Source organism: Ovis aries, chromosome 12 (assembly GCF_016772045.2).
Source record: "Ovis aries strain OAR_USU_Benz2616 breed Rambouillet chromosome 12, ARS-UI_Ramb_v3.0, whole genome shotgun sequence".
Classification (NCBI taxonomy): domain Eukaryota; kingdom Metazoa; phylum Chordata; class Mammalia; order Artiodactyla; family Bovidae; genus Ovis; species Ovis aries.
This window is the reverse complement of record NC_056065.1, coordinates 65,420,586-65,444,475: the sequence shown is the minus strand read 5'-3', so window position 1 is coordinate 65,444,475 and position 23,890 is coordinate 65,420,586. Positions and strand designations below refer to the sequence as shown.

The 23,890-nt window shown below is 40.8% G+C and overlaps 1 protein-coding gene across 1 annotated transcript in view; it reads left to right on the top strand.

The window, feature by feature from the left end:
• Positions 1 to 6,250: 6,250 nt before the first annotated feature.
• NIBAN1 (niban apoptosis regulator 1) overlaps positions 6,251 to 23,890 on the top strand; it is a 174,466-nt gene continuing 156,826 nt past the window's right edge. Inside the window, exon 1 of the mRNA XM_015099360.3 lies at positions 6,251 to 6,400. Within this exon, the coding sequence (XP_014954846.2) occupies positions 6,346 to 6,400 (55 nt within the window). The 5' untranslated portion in view covers positions 6,251 to 6,345. The remainder of the gene's footprint in view (positions 6,401 to 23,890) is intronic.

Below are 23,890 nucleotides of genomic sequence, written 5' to 3'. Positions count from 1 at the left end.
CAAAAACTACAGAATGACCTCTGTTCGTTTCCAAGGCAAACCATTCAATATCACAGTAATCCAGGTCTATGCCCTGACCAGTAGTGCTGAAGAAGCTGAAGTTGAACAGCTCTATGAAGACCTACAAGATCTTCTAGAAGTAACACTCAAAAAGATGTCCTCTTCATTATAAGGGACTGGAATGTAAAAGTAGGAAGTCAAGAGATACCTGGAGTAACAGGCAAGTTTGGACTTGGAGTACGGAATGAAGCAGGGCAAAGGCTAATAGAGTTTTGCCAAGAGAATGCACTGGTCATAGCAAACATCCTCTTCTAACAACACAAGAGAAGACTCTATACATGGATGTCACCAGATGGTCAACACCGAAATCAGATTGGTATAGTCTTTGCAGCCAACGATGGAGAAGCTCTATACAGTCAGCAAACACAAGACTAGGAGCTGACTGTGGCTCAGATCATAAACTCCTTATTGCCAAATTCAGACTTAAATTGAAGAAAGTAAGGAAAACCACTAGACCATTCAGGTATGACCTAAATCAAATCCTTTATGATTATACAGTGGAAGTGAGAAATAGATTTAAGGGACTAGATCTGACAGACAGAGTGCCTGAAGAACTATGGATGGAAGTTTGTGACATTGTACAGGAGACAGGGATCAAGACTATCCCCAAGAAAAAGAAATGCAAAAAGGCAAAATGGCTGTCTGAGGAAGCCTTTCAAATAGCTGAGAAGAGAAGGGAAGCTAAAGGCAAAGGAGAAAAGGAAATATATACCTATTTGAATGCAGAATTCCAAAGAATATCAAGGAGAAATAAGAAACCCTTCCTCAGTGATCATTGCAAAGAAATATAGGAAAGCAATAGAATGGGAAAGACTAGAGATCTCTTCAAGAAAATTAGAGATACCAAGGGAACTTTTCATGCAAAGATGGGCACAATAAAGAACAGATGCTATGGACCTAACAGAAGCAGAATATATTAAGAAGAGGTAGCAAGAATACACAGAAGAACTATACAAAAAAGATGTTCACGACCCAGATAATCACGATGGTGTGATCACTCACCTAGAGCTGGACATCCTGGAATGTGAAGTCAAATGGGCCTTAGGTAGCATCAGTATGAACAAAGTTAGTGGAAGGGATGGAATTCCAGTTGAGCTATTTCAAATCCTAAAAGATGATGCTGTGAATGTGCTGCACTCAATATGCCAGCAAATTTGGAAAATTCAGCAGTGGCCACAGAACTGGAAAAGATGTTTTCATTCCAATTGCAAAGAAAGGCAATGCCAAAGAATGCTCAAACTACCACACAATTGCACTCATCTCACATGCTAACAAAGTAATGCTCAAATTCTCCAAGCCAGGCTTCAGCAATATGTGAACTGTGAACTTCCAGATGTTCAAGCTGGGTTTAGAAAAGGCAGAGGAATCACAGATCAAATTGCCAACATCTGCTGTATCATTGAAAAAGCAAGAGAGTTCCAGAAAGACATCTGCCTCTGCTTTATTGTGGAGAAGGAAATGGCAACTCATTCCAGTACTCTTGCCTGGAGAACCCCATGGACAGAAGAGCCTGGTAGGTTACAGTCCATGGGGTCACAAAGAGTTGGACACGACTGAGTGACTTCACTTTCTGCTTTATTGACTAATGCCAAAGCCTTTGACTGTATGGGTCACAACAAACTGGAAAATTCTTACAGAGATGGGAATACCAGACCACCTTACCTGCTTCCTGAAAAATCTGTATGTAGGTCAAGAAGCAACAGTTAGAACTGGACATGGAACAGCAGACTGGTTCCAAATAGGGAAAGGAGTACCTCAAGGCTGTATATTGTCACCCTGCTTATATAACTTATATGCAGAATGCTGCTGCTGCTACTGCTGCTAAGTGGCTTCAGTTGTGTCTGACTCTGTGTGACCCCATAGAAGGCAGCCCACCAGGCTTCCCCATCCCTGGGATTCTCCAGGCAAGAACACTGGAGTGGGTTGCCATTTCCTTCTCCAATGAGTCAAAGTGAAAAGTGAAAGTGAAGTCGCTCAGTCGTGTCTGACTCATAGCAACCCCATGAATTGCAGCCTACCAGGCTCCTCCATCCATGGGATTGTCCAGGCAAGAGTACTGGAGTGGGTTGCCATTGCCTTCTCCTATATGCAGAATACATCATGCAAAATGCCAGGCAGGATAAAACACAAGCTGGAATGAAGACTGCCAGGAGAAATATCAATAACCGCATATACGCAGATGACACCACCCTTATGGCTGAAAGCGAAGAATTTGCCTCTTGATGAAAGTGAAAGAGGAGAGTGAAAAAGTTGGTTAAAAACTCAACATTCAGAAAATTAAGATTATGGCATCTGGTCCCATCACCTCATGGCAAATAGACTGGGAAACAATAACAGACTTTATTTTGAGGGGCTCCAAAATCACTGCAGATGGTGTCTGTAGCCATGAAATTAAAAAATGCTTGTTCCTTGGGAGAAAAGCTGTGACCAACCTAGACACCACATTAAAAAGCAGAAACATTACTTTGCCAAGAAAAGTCCATCTGTCAAAGCTATGACTTTTCCAGTAGTCGTATGCATGTGAGAGTTGGACTATACAGAAAGCTGAGTGCCAAAGAATTGATGCTTTTGAACTGTGGTGTTGGAGAAGACTCTTGAGAGTCCCTTGGACTGCAAGGAGATCCAACCAGTCCATCCTAAAGGAAATCAGTCCTGAATATTCATTGGAAGGACTGATGCTGAAGCTGAAACTCCCAATACTTGGGCCACCTGATGCGGGGAGCTGACTCATTTGAAAAAACCTTGATGCTGGGAAAGATTGAAGGTGGGAGGAGAATGGGACGACAGAGGATGAGATGGTTGGATGGCATCACTGAGTTGATGGGCATGAGTTTGAGCAAGCTCTGGGAGCTGGTGATGGACAGGGAAGCCTGGCGTGCTGCAGTCCATGAGGTCTCAAAGAGTGAGAGAACTGAACTGAACTACTGAAGCAAAATGTATTTAATATGCAGTGTGTGTTACAGTATATTGGTCAAATGAGAATGTGACAAACAAGAGGTTCATAATTCTATGACATGCAAAGGAATCCCAAAACATACATACATTTTCAAGGTGCGAAATGTCTATTAAACTAATTGTCCCTTTAAAAAAAAAAGATACTTTGAGTGAATTATATCCCAATAAAGATGTTAAAAAAGGTAACCATTTTTAGTATGTGAAATTTACTTGAAAGAAATGATCTTTAAGAGTATTTCAAGCCCCCAAATATTGATGCAGTACAAAAACTAACATTTCAAAGGAAATTTCCTAAACTAGCTGATTTGAATCACATGAAATTGAATCTGGTTCAAAAAGCTATCAAATTGCTTGGAGACTCATTTTTAGTGTGTGATTAATAAAATGATTCCCACTTAGGATTTGCAAATATTAAATACTATGATTAAAATAATGAATTCCTTAATTTTTTTCTGTAAACTGATCAGGGAAAAAGAGCTTTATTTGTTTTGGGAAAAAAGGGAACAGAAGTTCTTGCTTAATATAACATCAATGATTTTCAAGGTCCAATTAAAATCTACTTTCTCTAGAAAATTGCCTCTCTGACCACTGTTGTCCTTACTAATAATAAAAATCCTAATTTCCATTTACTGAACACTTACTGTGTTCCTAGGGATAGGTTAAGTGCTTCACAAACCCAATAAAATTTAATTTTGTCTACACTATGAGGTAAGTGTTATTAACTCTGTTTAACAAATAAGGAGACTAAGACAGGTAAGTTAAGAAACTTGACCCGGTCACATGTTCAGGTCGGGTTCCAGGCTGGAACTGCCTGGTTATAAATCTTAATAACTACACCATACAAAATCCTTCTGTGTACCTTGTTCATTTTGTGAATGCTACAAATGAGCAAAGAATGATAAATTACTATAATCAGTCTTTTCTCAGTGTATTCCCAAACAAGAGGTGACAAGCTAAAACTCTACTCTAACAGGAGATCCAAACTAGTTCTCTTTAATAAGAATAACAGCATTCTGAAGTATAATTATATCAATTTGTATAATGAAAGGAATTACTTTTCTGAGAAGAATGATATGATATGATACACTTACTGTGTATCATATGATACATTTAAAGTGTATCGTATGATACCCTTAATACTGAGAGCTGACTAGAATATTGAGAAAAGAGTTGAAGACTGAATAGGTCAAATCACTGAATAGCTGGAAATGCTCTTGATCCACTGAGATCACAGCTTCCATTGATTGCAGATTCTTATATTTTATATCTCATTCCTTCACTTATTCAAGAGTTATCCATTGAGCACCTGCTATGTGCTAGGTGCTGTTCTAGGCATCGAACATATTATCAGAGAACATAAAAATCCCTGCCCTTAAGAAAGGAAAAACTGCAACAACAGCATCAACAAAGACAATCTCTGACCTCATGGAATTTCCATTTCAGTGGGGAAAGCCAGAAAGAAACATATGTCAGATGATGCTGGTTGATATGAATAGGGGAAGAGGCAGAGGGATGAAGCCCGGTGTTTAAACAGGGGGTTAAGGAAAGCATCTCTGATATATTAGGATTTAAGCAGAGATTGAATGAAGTGAGACAGTTGGAAGGGAAGCCATGCGAATTATCTGAGGGAAGAGAAAGCTAGGTGAAGAGCGAGCATGTGCAAAAAAGACCCTGAGCTTGGTGTGCCCTAGCAGAGCAAAAAGGCCAGTAGGGCTGGAAGGGGAGGGAGAGTGGGTGGTAGGTGAGGGCAGAGAGGAAGTCGGGGCTTGTGTCAGTGACAGACTTTGTGGCTTTTCTCTGAAGGAGACAGACCAGTTAGGAGGCATGTGTAATTATCCAGGTGAGAAATGATGGGGTTGATAGCTGTGGAGAGGATGAGAAATGGTTGGACACTGGATTTATTTTGGAAGTCGATTTGAAAGGATTTACTGACGAACTGGAACTGGAACGTAAGACGTGAGAGACTGGGGGTGAGGTATGAGAAATCTTTGCGTTAGAATGCTAGATAAGTAACTTTGGAGAGAAAAATGTCCCCCTCAGGCCTGGTTCTTGTGTGAACAGATCGTTTGACCTTGAAGGTTAAGTCAGCAGGAGTCACTAAACTCTGATTGCTAAGAATAGGGAGAGATGAGTGGTGACCCTTCTACCAAGCTGGTTCTTGTTTGGGAGGAGCTGCCAAGCTAAACAGTGCTTGTGGGAAAAGAACAAGTGCCCTTTCTAATGAACTATTTCTAGTTTGTCAAGGAAAGGAAGGGAATCTAAAGATCCAACAGCAGATTTTGATCAAATCTCAAGAAGTTGCTGGACTGTGAGCCTATTGTAGGATCCAAACTTAGGTTCTCTCTATTTTTTTTTTTTTTAGTTTCTCTCTTTTTTCCTTTCATCCTCCACTCCCTCCTTGGCTCAACTTCTTTTTTTAAAATTTTTATTGGCCATGTAGTTGATTTACAATGTTGTGTTAGTTTCAGGTACATGTATTCACTATTGTTTATAGATTCTTTTCTCATATAGAGCACTGAGTAGAGTTCCCTGTGCTATACAGTAGGTTCTTGTTAGTTACCTTTTAAGTATATAGTCCTGTGTGTGTGTCAGTGCCAATCTCCCAACCCCCTCCCCCATCCATCTGCTGTGTGTGTGTGTGTGTGTGTGTGTGTGAGTGAAAGTCGCTCAGTTGTGTCTGACTCTTTGCAGCCCCATGGACTGTACAGTCCATGGAATTCTCCCCTGGATCCATCCCCTGAAAGGATCCATCCCCTATCCCCTGGTGACCTTATGTTTGTTGACTTCATTTGGGATTCTACTTCTGTTTTGTAAATACGTCCATATAAACCCTTTAAATTGAATTAGCTGCCTCCTAGATTTTGCATGTCTAACAAGTTCTTGGGTGATGCTCCAGAACTGTTGCTTCTGGTACCAAAGAGCAGGGCGTGCAAAGCAAGGGGCCCTTGACCTCCACCTCCTGAGAGGTGAGGAGGAAGGTTCCACCTTCAGAGGTGTCCGGTCACCAGGGAAACTGTCCTCTGACCCCAAGGTGAAAATAAGAAGCCAGCGAAGAGAAGAAAAGTCCTTCCAGACCCGACATCCCTTCGAGCTCACCAGTGGAGCGAGGGCGGGAAGACAGCTCCGGGCCGGCCCACAGATCCTTAGAGGGCGCGGACCCGGAGGAGGCGCCCCGGCAGGCCGCGCCTCTCGGAGGAAGTTTGCCCTTTAATTGCAGAGCCCGGATCGCCGTCGCACCAACTTCCAGGAGCTGGCAGCGGGCGCCGACGGGAGTGTCCGTCTTTCCCGCCCGGGCAGCCGCGGCGCTCCGCATCCTCCGGCACCGTCACCATGGGCGGCTCGGCCTCCAGCCAGCTGGACGAGAGCAAGTGCGCCTACATCCGAGGTACGCCCGCCCGGGGCTTCCCGGGAGCGCGACGGGTCCGCCCGGAGCCTGGGGCCAGGCTGGGCGCCCGGGCACAGGTCCGGGAGCGGGTAACTCGCGCAGTACCCGCCGCGCTCCCGCCCTCCACGGCCGGCTCAAAAGCTGCGGGCGCGCGGATGACCCGGGCGCACAGCCCCTCCCCAGCCAGGCGGGTCCCCCCAGCCAGGCGGGTCCCAGCGCCGGAGGGCAGCTCGCCGCAGCGCCCAGGTCGGGGTGGGGTGCGCGGGTCCAGGGCGCATAGGCTCGGGATGCTTCGGACGCGCCGCCGGACGGTTGGGAAACGCAGGTGCCGGCTGCGGAGAGGGGGACCACCCCCCTTGTTTCCGCCACACTGCGGTCTTCCGTGTCAGTTCTGCACACCCCAACCCCCGCCCCCCGCGCAGCAACACCTCGCCCCCCTGTACCTGGCGTGGCACACAGTTCTGAGCCCTTTGTGAACTTGCCGAAAAGAGAACAGGGGGGATACCCCTAGCTTCTAGAGATTTCCCTGGGGATTCCCGGCCTCTTGCGCTGAATTCCCCTCCTGGTGATATTGGCCGGGTTTTGCAAAACGCAGCGTCGGCCACAGCTTCACTTGAGCTTCATAATGTCACTTGCGGGATGGTTTCATCAGAGGCAGCGAGCCAGTGTCATTCCCCTCCCAGGTTGTTCCCTTCCCGGAGGGGAGGCGAGGGGCGAGGGACGAGGGGGGCGGGCAGGCGAAAGAGGAACACGCGTGTTGTGTAACCGTGACTGAAGTTGTAGACGGAGAGAAACTCACTTGAGCGACTTTCAGGGAAACAGTGATACAGTAGAATGTGAGGCAGAAGAAAATAAAACCCAAACTGAGCTGAAACTGCAGGAAATCATGACTCTTTATCTCCTGGGTGAAATTGGCCTCTTTCTCTTCCCTCCCCCACAAACCTTGCCGACCACCACTACCTAACAGTTGGTTAGCTCGTGAATTTATGTTTTTCTGGCTTTAGAAATACCTGCTAAACTAGTATTATACTCTAGGTTTTATCCTAATTCTGTTAAAAAAAAATTAAGTTCTTTCTGATAACCTCTTTCTGGCCCCTGAACCATTTCCTAAGAGGGAAGGATTTAGTTAGTATGCTTATTCCGTATTTGCTTGCAGTTACCACAACATTGAAAACCGCTTAAAACGGATATCAAATCAGGGCACGTGAGAGCAATTTAATTGATTTTCCAGACTTCTGCTCTGCTGCTTTCCGAGGTGGATGATCACCAACAGCCCATACTGTCAGGGAGCTAAACTTGGTCAAGTATTCCTTTGCTGTTTATTTAACATGCGGGAAAAGATGGATGATTTATTTATATTAGAAAAAAAAAGCTAAACTAAGTGTGCCTTAGTCTTAAAATTTGGCTATAGGCTTATTGTTGATATCAGTGTGTAGGGGACTGAAAGAACAATGTAATAGAACATTGTGAGAAGGGGCTTGCATTTAGTTATTAGCAAAATAGGTTTATGGCGTTTATTTTATAACACCGTATTTCACTGAAAAGCTTAGAAACACATAAAGTTGTAGCATGGCCATCTATAGCAATCATTGGAAGTCCAGCCATATGAGGGGTTAACTTGCTTGAAGAAGACTTCATGGTTACCACGGTTATTGTTGCTGATGCTAGCATTGTACTCATGTGATAAGATGTGTTACCTTTTTCATTCTGAAATCAAATTATTACACATACAAAAATATGAGATAGCTTGTGCACAGGAAGGATTGGTAATAAATGTGTTCTGAATATATTAAAACTATAACAGATGCGTGACGGTCATTACATCCTCTGGTCTTGTTTGTTCTCTTACATCTCCTCATTATTTGTTTGGGAGGGCACTTTCAAAATATGTAGGGGTGGAGGCAAGAGAAGAGTTAAAGTTAGAATACCTCCAGAGAAAATGAGAAGTCTCCTCATTCGAGAATACTGGTCTTGCCAAAAAGAGAAAACAGCACTGGAAAAATGCATGGTGTTGTGAATTGTTAGTGCATGAGCAAAAGAAGGTCATGAGGCTGTGATTTCCTGACAGTTTTGAAGCCCCAGATCCCTGAAAAAAAAAAACCATAACCCTGTCTTCACTGCTTTGCCCATCCTTTAGCCCATAAATATTCTCAAGGTTTGATTTAATTGTAAGCAGAACAATTGAAAATATGACGGTAAAGTTTAAACACAATTTTATGACCTGTTTCTCATAAGGTAGCTGCCAGTGAAATAGTATGGATTTGAAAGCTCCTGTAGCTGAGACAATAACTTTCCTTCAAGCTTAATAAACTTTGCCAGCATGGAGGATAACTAGTCAATACATTTGCAGTGAATTTTGTGAACTTAATCTTGTACCTGTTGAGAGCAGCTGTATTTTAGTAGGCTGATGATTCTGAATCAGCACTAGCTTTTCAGCAAATCATTTTACAGCTGCCATTTCGTTTGTGTGCCTCAAAACTTTGTGTTAATAGTGATCTCTGTCACACAGATATTTCAAAAGTAATTTATTTCTTAGGATTTAGTCAATCTCTAGGTAAAGGGAAGTCAGAAGTGTTAAAGGTGTTACTTTGTCTCTAAAGATGTTAGTTTTGAAAATTACTGATTGGCTCATGTTTCTTAAGGACAGAATACATTTTGAGGATAGTGTCTATAAGTCTTTGAGTAACGTCTCTTGATAAAATGATGCTATTCATAAATAATACTAAGATCAATTTGTAATCACATGGGTGGTATCATCTGTTAGCCTTCAGAGATGCTTTTTAGTAGTGACCTAAATGGGTTTTTCTTTAAGGAAAAAGAAAGCTCATATAATGCAGGCATCAGTGATCATTTTAGGGCACTTTTTTCTTTTACTGGCTTGTTTTCTTTTCCTTTCAAACTTTTGGTATGCCTAAAAGTGAACTACCACTCCAAAAACAGTGTTTTCCTGTTAAGGCAATAATTTTGTTTCCTTAAAAAAATTGCTGTTGAATTGTTAATGAATCAAAAGAAAACAAACTTGAAAACTCTCCCACATATGTCCCGTGGAGGGCCAGAAAGGCACTGGAAATTCAGTACTGTAGCTGAGAACTGAAGGCTACATGGGTTCTTGGTGGGGGAGGGCACTTCCAGGCCTGGCAGCAGCAGATAGTCAGGAAAACTGACTTATTATTGCGTCGTCAGCCACACTGAACCTGTAAAGTGGCTTCTTCTGAAATGCTCATAAAGGATCTGATGCTTATAAAGTAAGAAGTGAGTTTCAACTTAAAAACAACATGTATTTCTCTCAGGGAAATTTTCTCCTATTTATACCATAAGGGCTAACTTGGCTGAAATGGGAAATACACGCTGATTGTAGTGTCTGGAATGAATGGACACTAGGAAGTCTGTGGTCTATGCAACCTAGATTTGTAGTTACTAGTCTACACATTTGCTTTTTCTTCACTTGTAATTTGTTGGTAGGAGATGGGTATAAGAACTGATCTGATCTTAGAGATCAGTTTATCTCTAGTAATAGTACAGCTGACCCTTGAACAACATGAAGGTTAAGGGTGCAGACCCTCTGTGCTGTTGAAAATCTGCATATAACTTATAGTAGGTCCTTAATAACTGCAGTTCCTCACTGAGCGTGGATCCACATCCCTAGATTCAGTCAACTGTGGATCGTGTAGAGCTATAGTATTTACTATTGAAAAAAGTAGGTGGACCCACAGAGTTCAAACCTGTGTTGTTCAAAGGTCAACTATATGGAACTTTAGGATACAGAATGTGGTAGACACCATTAGGTGCCACCCCAACATCCTTTCCCCATTCCTCTTCAATAACAGAACCCCACTTTTGTTGGGGTACTGAATCTCTGTGCAGCCCTCTGTTTCAGAGAGGTTAGCCCCACTTATGGCTTCTGAGAGGTGGGTGCTGATGGGTCCCTGCCTATCATTCTGTGTCTTCTTGTCAGTGACTGCAGTTGACCCTTGTACAACACGGGTTTGAACTCATGGGTAAGATTTGTTTTCCATAGTAAATGCTACAGTACTCCGTGATTCACAGTTGGTTGAATCTGAGCATGTGGAACCAGAGGTATGGAGGAACTGCTGATACCAAGGAATGCATATACGGAGGGCCAACTGTGTGGAGGGTGGGCACCTCTCACACCCATTCCCCCACCACCACCATGATATTCAAGGGTCAGCTGTGTACAAAGCATGGGATTGTGATGAAATCTGGCCACTGAGACTTGAAGGGAACTTTGCCAGCTGCTTCTAAGAAAATTTTCTTCCCTTTTCAAAAGGGGACAGAGGGAAGAGATACATCCTTCCTCCTCTTCTTTTGGATTTTGTTGCATCTGAAATATGATGCCTAGAACTGCTGTTTGTGTCTTGAGGAGCAGGAAGGGAGCTAGCTTAAGACAGAGCGCGACACGTGGAGCTGTGCCAGGCCGAGGCAGCCTCAGAGAGGAGAAGTTGGAGCCCAGCAAACCTCACTGACTGCCTGCCCTACTTTTGGGTACTTCTTGTTATGAGAGATACAAGTTGGGCTGGTAGAGACTGCTAGTTATCCCCTAACATAATATTCTCTTGCTTTTTAAAATGATGGAAGCTCCAAGTATTAGCTGACCACATGAACTCCTAGAATAAAGACACCTAGTTGGCGTCTGCTTTACAACTAGATAGGGTCATGTAGCTGAGTTCTGGCTAATGGGATGTAGGTAGGAAGTGTTGTATGTGATCCCCAGAAAGGGGGATCTTAAAAGTAAAGGGTGTGCCTTTCTTTCTGTTGTCCTTCATGCTGCTGGCTAGATTGTGAACGTGACTGGAGAAGCCGTCTTGGACTATGGGGTGTTCTTTAAGAAGGAATTCATGCAAAGTGAAGTGGACAAAAGGAGCCCAGGTCCTGAGGATTTCATGTAGTAGAACTTCCATACCAGCCTTGGACTACTTACCTCTGGACCATAATAAGGGAGAGAGAAACTTCTGTCTTACTTAAACCAGTGTTCCCTGTGCTATTGATGTTATTCCCAGTCAAACTCTTTCTAAGTATAGCACCTTCCTAGATCCTCTGTGAGAAAAAATAATCCAAATAGAGTAGGAAGTAGGTAAGAATTATAGCATGAGTATTTGTCTCAGACCTAATTTGTAGAAATGAATGAGTTTGCCTAAGAAGTGAGGAATTGCAGTGCCTCAGGTGGAAATAGCAGGGATGGGAGCAAAGGGAGGACCCAGTATAAATAATGCAAAAATGTGTATTGATTATATACATCTAAATTATATCTTAATTTTAAAAATACCAATCTACTAATGAAGCAACTGAACTGAATGAAGCTAGCAGGAGTTTTGCATTAAGAAAACTATTGCAGATTGGGAATTTCTGGTGGCAACGATTACTTTCTGCTACCTTTAGTCTTTGTGAATGGAAATCAAGACTTTAAGAATTTAATGTGAATTAAGTTTCTTAATCTAAGAAATCTCATTAAAAATAAGGACACTTGGCTCAGACAAACTGTTTTCTGCTGTACTTGTGGAAGAAAGAGTGGTCTTGCCTCTTGAGTCCCAATTCACGCTTTGATGAATTCATAGAGTCATATGCTAAATCAAGATCTGGTCTTGATGAAACACAGTTTTCTCCTGTGGACATTTGCTACGAGAGAACCTCTTCCTCAAGAGGGCTTTAGTAATAGAAACTCCTAGAATGACGATAATGATTTTAAAATTTTATTTATTTTTTGTAATAGTAATTCCTATGATGACCATAGTGATTTTCATTTATTTATCTTGCTGTGGACTATTGAACTGATTATGGTTTTACTCTGTTATTCTTTGGGATTATTATCTGAACTGGATTCCCAGGTAAGAAGCACAATAGCAGGAGCACAATTTGTGACAGTAGTTTCTAATTCAATCAAAGTAAATGGACTGTGAAAGTTTTACAGAATATTTTATGTGCTGTATGGCAGTGAAATTTGATCCCTTAACCAGAAATTTTATTTTCTTTTGTCAGTGAAGCTAGCTAACACCATTTTAAGAAAAAAGATACCTACAACAATTTGCCTTGTGAAATGGAAAATGAAATCAGAGGTAAGGATAATAATGAAAAGGAAGACAAGAGAACAAAAGAGCGCAATTCATCTGCTACAATCTGTTTTAAAGCACTTTAGTAAAATGTGACACAAGGCCTAAAATTCTAACAGTTCCAAACTAAAACACACACACACACACAATCCCAAATATAATACACATTTTCTCCTTTGAAGCTGGAAAACTCATTTTAAAAAGAGACCAGCAAGTTGCTGCCAGTAAGAAAATGCAAGCCAGTTTATAAAAGTGCCTCTTTTTTTTTGCGCTATATGTTTTTTTCTCACAGGAGTGAAGAAAAGATTTATGTATGAAAGAAATTAATTCGGTTTTACAAATTGTAAGACCTAAGATCCAAAGAAGTTTATATTTCTCTGCTTGATGTGTTTGGATGTTGCTGTGGATAGATTAGAATAAATCAAAGTTTTAAACTAGGAGCCTTGAGTGCTTTTAAAAAAGTCCATGGTCTAAAAATAAATAAATAAATAAATAAAAGTCCACAGTCCAAAGAAATTTTGGAAGAAGAGTAAAGGTCTCTCTGCCAAACCATGGGGATTTTTTTCTTTTTCTTAAAACCATTTTTATTTAAAAATAAAACATAGGCTCCAAAACCATGTAAACAAATGCATAGCTTAGTACATCATTATAAGGTGAATATCCTGTAGCCATCACCCAGGTTAAGAAATGGAAAGAGCTTCAGTAGCCATCCCAGAAGCCTCCCCTCTGTAATCTCAAAAAAAAAAAAAAAAAAAACAACTACTCCCAGAGATTGTTGTTCAACCCTGCTGTTGGTCTCACCAGCAGGGTCCTGAATTTTAAAATGCTAGGTCAGTATGTAAAATAGATAGCTAGTGGGAAGCTGCTGTATAACACAGGGAGCCCAGCCTGGCGCTCTGTGATGACCTAGAGGGACAGGATGGGGTGGGGAGGAGGGAGGCTCCAGAGTGAGGGGATATATATGTATAGTTATGACTGATTCATGTTGTTGTACAGCAGAAACCAATACAACGTGACTCTGTAAAGCAATTATCTTCAAATTTAAAAAAAAAATGAAGTCATTCTCCATGGTCAGATTCTCCATCCTAATTACAGCTGCCTCATGGATTGACAGCTGACTGTTGACAGCACAGTTCCTTCAACAGAAGAAAAATCAAGGTTGATTTTTCAGGAGGGTAGACAAATTTTTTTTTTTTAAATTATTTACATACCTCATCTGAGAGACAAATGAATAGATCTCATGATTGAAAATACTATTTAAAAGTTTCCAAATTGTGGAACAGAGAATCATTCTCCTTTATGGTCTAAGGATATATTCTGCCCCTAGTGCCAAATAAAATTGAATAGAACTAGCTAGTTTTTCTTTACTAAAAAAATTAAGTGCTAGGTCACAGTTTGCAAGAAAGCAAAGACCAGAGCTTTTTATGGCTTAGCCTTGGAACAGCACAGTATTACTCTGCCATATTCTATTGGCTAAAGCAAATCTCAGGGCTAGTTCAGATGTAGAGGAAGGAACTTCACAAAGTCATGAATACCATGAGTTGTGATTCCTTAGGGGCTGCCAATATAACAAACGACCACACTAGTCATCCAAGATTGTATAGTAATGACTTCCTGACATTTCATGTAGTTTTATCACCCAACAATGTATTTTTAAACACTATAGTTTAGTCTTGCCCATTATAAAAATCTCTCCTGTGGTCATGTATGGATGTGAGAGTTGGACTGTGAAGAAGGCTGAGCGCCGAAGAATTGATGCTTTTGAACTGTGGTGTTGGGAGAAGACTCTTGAGAGTCCCTTGGACTGCAAGGAGATCCAACCAGTCCATTCTGAAGGAGATCAACCCTGGGATTTCTTTGGAAGGAATGATGCTAAAGCTGAAGCTCCAGTACTTTGGCCACCTCATGCGAAGAGTTGACTCATTGGAAAAGACTCTGATGCTGGGAGGGATTGGGGGCAGGAGGAGAAGGGGACGACAGAGGATGAGATGGCTGGATGGCATCATGGCATCACGGGCTCAATGGACGTGAGCCTGAGTGAACTCCTCGAGATGGTGATGGACAGGGAGGCCTGGTGTGCTGCGATTCATGGGGTCACAGAGAGTCAGACACGACTGAGTGGCTGAACTGAACTGAACTGAAGTTTACTTTAATCTGCAGGTTTCCCTTACATCTCTAATTTTTACTTGCAAATAATGTATTGACAGATCTGGACTATTGGACATGTACTTTTCCCGCAGTCTGGAAATTGTTCATGGTGCCGTTCCATTAATTTCTCCTATATTTTCCGCAAATTGACAGAGGGATATTGAGATGTGATCAGGTTGAGAATTAATACTTTTGTCAAGGCTGTAGGTGGTGCTGTGTTCTTCATTTGGAGGCGCCTAACATTTGGCTGTCTCTTATGGTGATGTTAGCAGACTCAGCTGGTAAAGAATCCGCCTGCAATGCAGGAGACTCTGGTTCGATTCTTGGGTTGGGAAGATCCTCTGGAGAAGGGAAAGGCTACCCACTCCAGTATTCTTGGACTTCCCTTGTGGTTCAGCGGGTAAAGAATCTACCCGCAATGCGGGAGACCTGTGTTTGATCCCTGGGTTGGGAAGATCCCCTGGAGAAGGGAAAGGCTACCCCCTGCAGTATTCTGGCCTGGAGAATTCCATGGACTGCATAGTCCGCGGGGTTGCAAAGAGTCGAACATGACTGAGTCACTTTCATTTTCACTTAGCAGTTATTGATGCTCATTGCTGAGACCCATTAATATCTCTGGGATTGAAGAATGGTGATATTCTAATTATGTAATTTTGTTTTCATTTATTGGCTTGACCAATTTTATGTAGTGCTACTTTTCTTATTTACTATTTGGTGACCTCATATGATAGTTCACATAGGAAAGGCAGAATAAAAAACTTTACCCTTTCATCTTATTTAACAGTTTTCAAAATAATTTTGGGTTTCTTATCATCCTCTGAAGATTATTAATTAATTTGAAAAATATTATGAACTCATGAGCTTGTTGTAATTCTTATTCTTACTGAAAATTCTTATCCTCATTGAAAATTCCCATCACTGGCAATGAAAGCCTTTTCAGGTTGGCTCCTGAGTCCTTTTGAAATTACCTTCCTAGTGTTTGATAGCTTTCTTGTCTTCTGGTAGGTCAAAATGTTCTTGGTTCATCATGTTTATTTCCTATCCCATACTTGCAATAGGCAATGTCTAAAAGAATCCCTGATTTCTCTTAGTGGAAAACGGTATTTAAGAAGACAGTTTTTGGGCCTATGGAGGCCAACTAGGTTGGCTGTTGTTTCTGGACCATTTTAATAGAACTATGAAAAAAATTTGTATCTCCCTACATTATATTTTTGTCTCCTTTTTCTTGGTTCTCAAAGTCACAATAGATAATGGAATTAAATACCTTCAAATTCTACATTATCCCACTTAATACATGCAACTGTATGAGACAATAATGTGACTATTACCACCATCAACTATGATTGCAGAAAACTGTTGAACAAACTGTTTTACGAATTAGTAGGGAGGCACAAGAGGGAGGTGATAGATGTATAATTATGGCTGATTTGCGTTGTTGTATGGCAGAAACAAATACAACATTGTAAAGCAATTTTTCTCCAATTAAAAAATAAATTGAAAAGAATTAGTAACAAAAGTTTTATACGTGCCATCACAATTCTCCAATTTTATTTTATTATTTTGCTGTGTCAGAACATATAACCATTACATTATATTCTTTTTTCTTATTTACTTCTTGTTTTCCAAGTAAATGTTACTTAATTCATCACTCCTTATGCTGATGTCTGTTTGGTATTTGAAGCTCATTATCTGGTAGATTTCTCAAGTAGAGCTCATTGGAACATAAAGAAGCATGAAGATAGGACTAATTTAGTGGCTCCGTGATATCATCAAAAGTCAGCTATTTTTGTCTTTCTGCTCTCTGTGGGATAGCACTCCTACTGTTGAAAGATGACTAGAGTAGTCAAAGATACCACATTCTTAAGTAAATCAATGTCCCAGAGGCTGAGAATAGGACTATCTATTCTTTTAGTCGCTTTATAAGAGCAAACTTTCTCCAGCTTCCCATAGCAGACGTCCCTTGATATGTGACCCACTGATCAGAACTGGGTCACGCATTCTTTCCTAAGCCATCACTGGCAATAGTATGGAACTATCATGATTTTGATAGAGTAATCCAGAATCACCCCTGGCTGGGGCCAGGCCCTATCTTCTCTGAACCCTGTGGCTATAGCGACACCTGAACAAAATCAGGCTCACTTGGCAAGGAAGAAGCATGAATGGCTATTATGTGGTAAGTAAACAACATTACAAGTTTTGATAAATGTTATGAATGGAATAGAAAGTGTAGTGAGATTGGAAAACTGATGGTAGGGCAAGGAGATGAGATACTCTGAAGATATAGTGCTCAGCAGGATAAGGAAGAATATTTTGAGCATAGAAAACAGTGTATAGAAAGGGAAGGAGAAAAAGAAACTTGAACAAACTGAAGAAAGCCTGGCATGGGTGGAGTGTAGTGAGCAAGTGAGAAAGTGTTTGGTGGAGGGGGTCCTCATAGCACTCATTACCAACCAACATTTTAATAAAATGTGTTTGCTAGTTTTTTAATGCCTGCCTATCACCGACTTTCACCTTCATGAGAGCAGGGTCTTTGTTTTGAGAGATCAGTGTCTGATACATGGTTTGTTACCAATAAATATTTGCTTAATAAATGAATGAAAGGAGAAAAATATTTAAACTATAGTGGATATCCTAAAAAATACGAGAAGTATTGAGTTTGGAAAACAAGTTCAGGTTGCAAGGCAATGCAAGAAATGGCGATAGTAGAATAAGAAATATCTCTTGGAAATTAAAAATCTAATGATCAAGAAATTCAGAAATCCAGTTGTTGCTTTGGAAAACAAAGTTGAGAAAGTCTTGCAAAAATAGAACAAAAAGATCAAAAGATAGGAAATAGGAGAGGCAATGTTCAGTTCAGTTCAGTCTCTTAGTCGTGTCTGACTCTTTGTGACCCCATGTTAAAAAATATTTAAAACTTAAAGAGTCAATTAAAAAATTTCAGTGTCTGACTCTGAAGTTCTCAGAAATAGAGAACAAAGAAAATGCAGAAGAGAAAATTAGCAGAGAAGTAATATAAGACCATTTTCTAGAACAGACGATCACATGTATCTGATTTTATAGAGTCAAACAGTTCCTGGAGGTCATCCAGATCTAGAAGTAGTTTACATCCCCATCATCCCAAATAGAAGGACATTAGAAAAACAACAACAGCAACAAAATATAAGAGAAAGATCTTGTAGATCATAGAGCATTGTTTGGGGTCCTCAGTAGTGTGTGTGTGTGTGTGTGTGTGTGTGTGTGTGTTAGTCACTTAGTCATGTCCCCCATAGACTGTAGCCCGCCAGGATCCTCTGCCCATGGGAATTCTCCAGGCAAACATACTGGAGTGGGTTGCCATTTCCTTCTGCAAGTCTTTAGTAGTGAACAGAAATTAACTTTAAGCTCTAACACTGGTCTGAATCTGCTCTAATTAAAAAAAAATGTGAAAGCAAACCTCAGAAGGATCAAACTGATCCTAAGTAACTTAACTGCATGCCTGAGCAAAGTCCAATATTCCTGATAGGAATACAGTAAAATATATATTCAACAATGTAAAATTCACAATACCCAGCATCTGATAAAAAATTACCAGGCAAATGAAAAAACATGAAAAGATCATAACTCAAAGGGAAAAAAAATTTTTCAATAGAAACAGATTTAGGAATTACAGACATGATGAAATCAGCAGACAATGGTGTTAAGACAGTTTTTTAGTAAATATGTTCCATGTGCTAAAGTAGAGAAAAATATGAACACAATGAGGAGAGAAATGGAACACAGAAATAATTCTTGTCTCCAGGTTTCTAGGAAAGAGCAATATCAATACTGCATTTCTGGGTCTGTTGGAACAGCTGTTGGAGAATGTAGTTGTACTACCTGCTACCAACATTCTCAGTAGGTTTGGGAGAAGAGTGGAGCAGATCTTCATGAAGAATTGCTGAGATGGGGCTGGTCTGGGGCCAGGACAGATGAGCAGGATTGACTGAGAAATGAAACTGTGGATGTTCTTTCAAAAAGGCCATTGTTAGTGTCAGTCTTGTACCATTACCTTGGGGGTTCATAGAGGACAACTCACAGTTTCTAGGATTAGCTTAAGAATTCGGAAGTTTTCCCAATTTGGATTGAAGATTCTTGTTTTTAAGATTATTTCCTACGTAGGTCATGCTGAGTGAGTTAGATAGGTATGTCTGAATAATTTGTCTGTGCTCAGTTGCTTCATTTGTGTCCGATTCTTTGCAGCTCCATGACTGTAGCCTCTGTCCGTGGGATTCTCCAGGCAAGAATGCTGGAGTGGGTTGCCATTGCCTCCTCGAGGGGATCTTCCCGACCCAGGGATCAAATCTGCATCTCCTGGGTCTCCTGCCTTGCAGGTGGATTCTTTTACTGCAGACCCACCAGGGAAGCCTGAATAATGGTCTAAACAAAACAGACATAGTTAGAATAAAGGTAAATTTCACTCACAACATTAATAATATTGTACAATATCTGGAGTAAGTGATCACACTAGTCAATCCTAAAGGAAACTGGTTCTGAATATTCATTGGAAGGACTGATACTGAAGCTGAAGCTTCAATACTTTGGCCGCTTGATGAGAAGAACTGACTCTTGGAAAAGATCCTGATGCTGGGAAAGATTGAAGGCAGGAGAAGGGGACAGACAGAGGATGAGATGGTTGGATGACATCACCAACTTGATGGACATGAGTTTGAGCAAGCTCTGGGAGTTGGTGATGGACAGGGAAACCTGGTGTGCTACAGTCCATGGGGTCGCAAAGAGTGGGACATGATTGAGGGACTGAATTGAATATCTGGAGTATAAATATTTCCAACTGTTTCATTATAAAGAGGGATTAAATTAGTAATATTAATTGAAATGTACTCAGTGGTAAAGAATCTGCCTGCCAATGCAGGAGTTGTGGGTTTGATCCCTAGCTCGGGAAGATCCCTTGGAGAAGGAAGTGGCAACCCACTCCAGTAATTTTGCCTGGGAGATCTCATGGACAGAGGAGCCTGGCAGGCTACAGTCTAGGGAGATGCAAAGAGTTGGACATGGCTGAGCGACTAACCAACAGCAACAATTTAGATTTAAAGCAGCTAAGAATTTTGGAGCATAAGTAAGACCTGTGCATTCAATTGGGATATCAATTCTTAACTAAAAATGATAACTCCTGGCCTGAGGAGTGATAATAACGATAACAGCAACATTAAACACTAACATGTATTGAGTGCCTACTCTTTGACAGGCAGGTGAATTTCTCAGAGAATAAGCAACAGAATATCAAATGTTCTTCCAGAAACTGCAGTCCTGGTCCACATAGCTTTTTCTTGTCCACATAGCTCCTTTCTGATGAAAAGGAGCATCAGCTTGATAAGATTTGAACAGTGAGTTATTCACTTTATTCATTTATAGTTTTATTTTTATTTAGTTGCTTATTTTTGATTGTGCTCGGTCTTCATTGCTATGTGGACTTTCTTCTGGTTGTGGTGATAGGAGGCTACTCCCTGGCTATGGTGCACGGACTTCTCATTGTGGCGTCTTCTCTGGCTGCAGAGCGGGGGCTCTAGGACTCTTGGGCTTCAGCAGTGGTGGTACTTAGGCTCAGTAGTTAATGGCTCCCAGGCTCTAGAGCACAGGCTCAGTGATCATGGCACACGGGCTTAGTTACTCTTCAGCAAGTGGGATCTTCCTGGACCAGGGATTGAACCCATGTCTCCTTCACTGGCCAGTGGCTTCTACCACCAAGCCACCAAGGAAGCCCAACTTACTTATTTTAAAATGAGATTGAAACATTTACTAAACCCTTGATTCCATAGCTTAATTCTAAATGATTTGATTGTATTTTGAAGTGAATATTTTCAGTAGATGAGATTTTAACTAGCTTAATCCAGGAAGTAAAAGTTGTCTGCATGTTAGCAAACATAATAGGGAATTTATAAATAAGTGAAAGTAGGCATAGTAGGTCACTTTAATAAAATGGCACTTTTAAACAACTTCTTCATTATAAAATAACATTTGGAAAATAAGACACAAAAGACTCATAAAGGAAGATTTTAAATTAGAAAAACGAGCATGATAATCTCCTGAGGATTTGCGGAGTCCGAGGCTGGATTCTCTGTGCATTTTGGGTCTGATAACTGGCTGTGCTCCGTTTCTCATGTGGGGACAGCAGCAATGCTCAGTGAAATAGAAGGAGTTCAGACATGAAGTTCATATAATTCTGGGATTTCCCCGTCCTACTGTCAATTTGCTTTTACTGTCAGAAACAGTATCAGGCTTTCCCAGCGTAAATAATTGGCTTTCAGACACTGCTGAATAATACCTATCTCACACATTTGTTCTGTAGACTAATTAATGTTTCAGAGTGTTTAAACACAATGCCTCTACAGAAGCAATGGCATTATAATTTGTTGGGACACTCTAGTATTGTAATTAGTACTAATTAGATTCTTTTCAACAGCTTGTGGAATGTACAAATTGCTGCACCTAAGGTATTCTGCTTTATTTATTCGTTATGAAAAAGTCAGACTCGATGGTTTAAATAGAAGCCTTCAAGCAATTATTCTCAAGATTCTGCATACATTCTTCTCCTCCAGCCAGGGGATGTCAATAGCAAGACACCTTTCTAGGAACTGTTATGGGGAGAGCAGTTCCAACGACAGGCCAGGAGTCAGTTCACACTGGCTGCAAGCCTGAGTCTGGGCAGCCCTTCTAATTCAGAGTTCAATGCTATTGTATCGGTAGTTGAAAATCAGCCATGGTAGGTCTTTTTTTTTTTTTGAGACTCAGTTTACCAGCACATCATTGCCAGTGCCCGTCTCTTCAGGGCATGGAATCTGGTTGCAGTTGTAACCAACTGGCATTGGCCTGAAGCCACGTTTCAGTTGTACACTACAGTAGGCTAATTGCTGAGTTCTCCTCACATTATCAGTGACTTGACATGATAATGATTTATTTCTCACTCATTACACAATCCAATATGATTCAGTGTGGGATAGAGAAGGGAGTTAGGGTCATTCAAGGACCCAGACTCTCTCCCTTTAGTGCATTGTCCCATGGAGCCTTTTGGCAGTCTGTTGAAATCTGTGGACCTCCTTCTCATAGTGACATTTTTAAATTAAAAAAAAATACATAGGGTTACAAGGGAAACCAATTTTATTGAAACGCAGATATCAAAATATATTAAAAACCTGTGACATAATAATATATGTGCTTCTTTATTAATGCATTCAATGATAAGGTCCCGTGAGGGTCTGATAACCACTGTCACATTGATGAAGTGCTATTGTACGATGTGCAGTTAATGAAATGTGCCAGGAAGAATGTGTGATCTCTGGTGAGGGTGAGGTTACAAGCTCTGTTAAATTCTGCTGTGGTTTGCCTACATTCATAATTGAAGGAAATGATGAATTCGAGTTGGAAGTTAATAAAAGTAAAGATGTTATTTCCCCCCATTCCACTTTTGGACTTCCTGAATTCTATCCGAAGATCCCATAAAGATCCATAGACCTCAGATTAGGAACCCCTGATCTAGTGACTCCTCTATTCTTACGACCACAGAGACCTTAACTAAACACACTGCATATGTCTGTATATAAGAGAAAAGAGACAGTGCTGAATTAGGGGCAAACATTTTATTGACTAGGCCTGGAGGTGGCATACATCATTTCTGTCCAACCCTTGAATTTCCACGTGACACGGCTTCCTTCTGTATCCTTCCATTTGGCAATTACCATAAAAAGTCTTATCACTTTGTTAATCATCTCTTCCCTAACATCTCCTTAATATGTTGACCCTAAGGTTTTAATGAATAGTTTTTCTACTTTAGATGTAATCTCACTTTGAAGGTAAGCTATATCTTAAAGGTAAGAAAAATTCAAGCCCTCTAAACTTGATTATTGACTACTTGAAATACCTCTAATCCAAATAAAGATATGATGCAAGTATAAAATATGTATCAAGTTTTGAAGATTTAGTAGAAAAAGGAAAAATGTAAAATATCTCATTAATGTTATTTAATAGCAATTACACATTGAAGTAATATGATTTTGATCCTGTTGGATTAAATACATATGTAAATAAAACACATTCAGTTCAGTTCAGTCGCTCAGTCGTGTCTGATTCTTTGCGACCCCATGAATCACAGCATGCCAGGCCTCCCTGTCCATCACCAACTCCCAGAGTTCACTCAAACTCACGTCCATCGAGTTGGTGATGCCATCCAGCCATCTCATCTTCTGTCGTCCCCTTCTCCTCCTGCCCCTAATCCCTCCCAGCATCAGAGTCTTTTCCAATGAGTCAGTTCTTCAGATGAGGTGGCCAAAGTACTGGAGTTTCAGCTTTAGCGTCATTCCTTCCAAAGAACACTCAGGACTGATCTCCACATTAACTACAAATAAAACAAAATTAATGCAGTCTGTTTAAAAATTTTAATGTGCTTCTAGGAAACTTTAAATTATGTTTGAGGCTCATGTCTATGGCTCATATAATTCTTTTAGGCACCTGCTCTTGAATAAAGACTGGTAGAAGATTCATAGAGCTGCAAGGGACCTTAGAGATAAACATCTAATCCAGTCACCTCATTGTGATTTGAGAGACTGTTGCTCCTGTTTGTATAGCTAGCAATGACAGATGTAGGACTGGAACTCAGGTCTCCACACTCCTGGTACAGAGCTGTTTTCATCAAGTCCATGTTATTTCTATCAAACTGAACCAAACCCCAAACTCTAAGCTTTAAGTTTGAAGACCATACCAGAAAACACTGTAATTCAGAGTTATACATAAAATCCTGAAAATGGCAAGTTTTTCCTTTGAACCTGATGTATTATTCAGCCTCAGGTTCAAAACTTAAGTACAACTTCCTCCTGCTACTGAAGAATCACAGACACAGGTGGGCAGATAGAATGACTTCCTCCTTCATGAACTCAGATAAAAGAGGCTGTGAGATCAATCCTCCCCCTGTACGTCTGTCTCTTGAATGTTTAAGCTTATAAAAAAATGCTACACTCTTGTATCTTCTGGATTTTATCTTAAAGAAGTGGAAACATGTGGAACCCTAATGCTTAACATGATCACCCCTTTCTCCCAGCCAGGAGGAGCACAGTGGAGAGCAATTAAAAGAACGAAACGGTGGGCTTCGTTTTCTTTTCTCTCATCTTCTCTTCTTGGCTCCTGCTATGGACTCTAGAGCCAAATTTAAGAGGATGTCTGGAATCTTTACTGACTTTTTCGTTCCAGAATATTCCTTCCCATGGATTTCTTTCTCTCCTCCAACTCACTCTTCCTCTATGATGCACCAAGT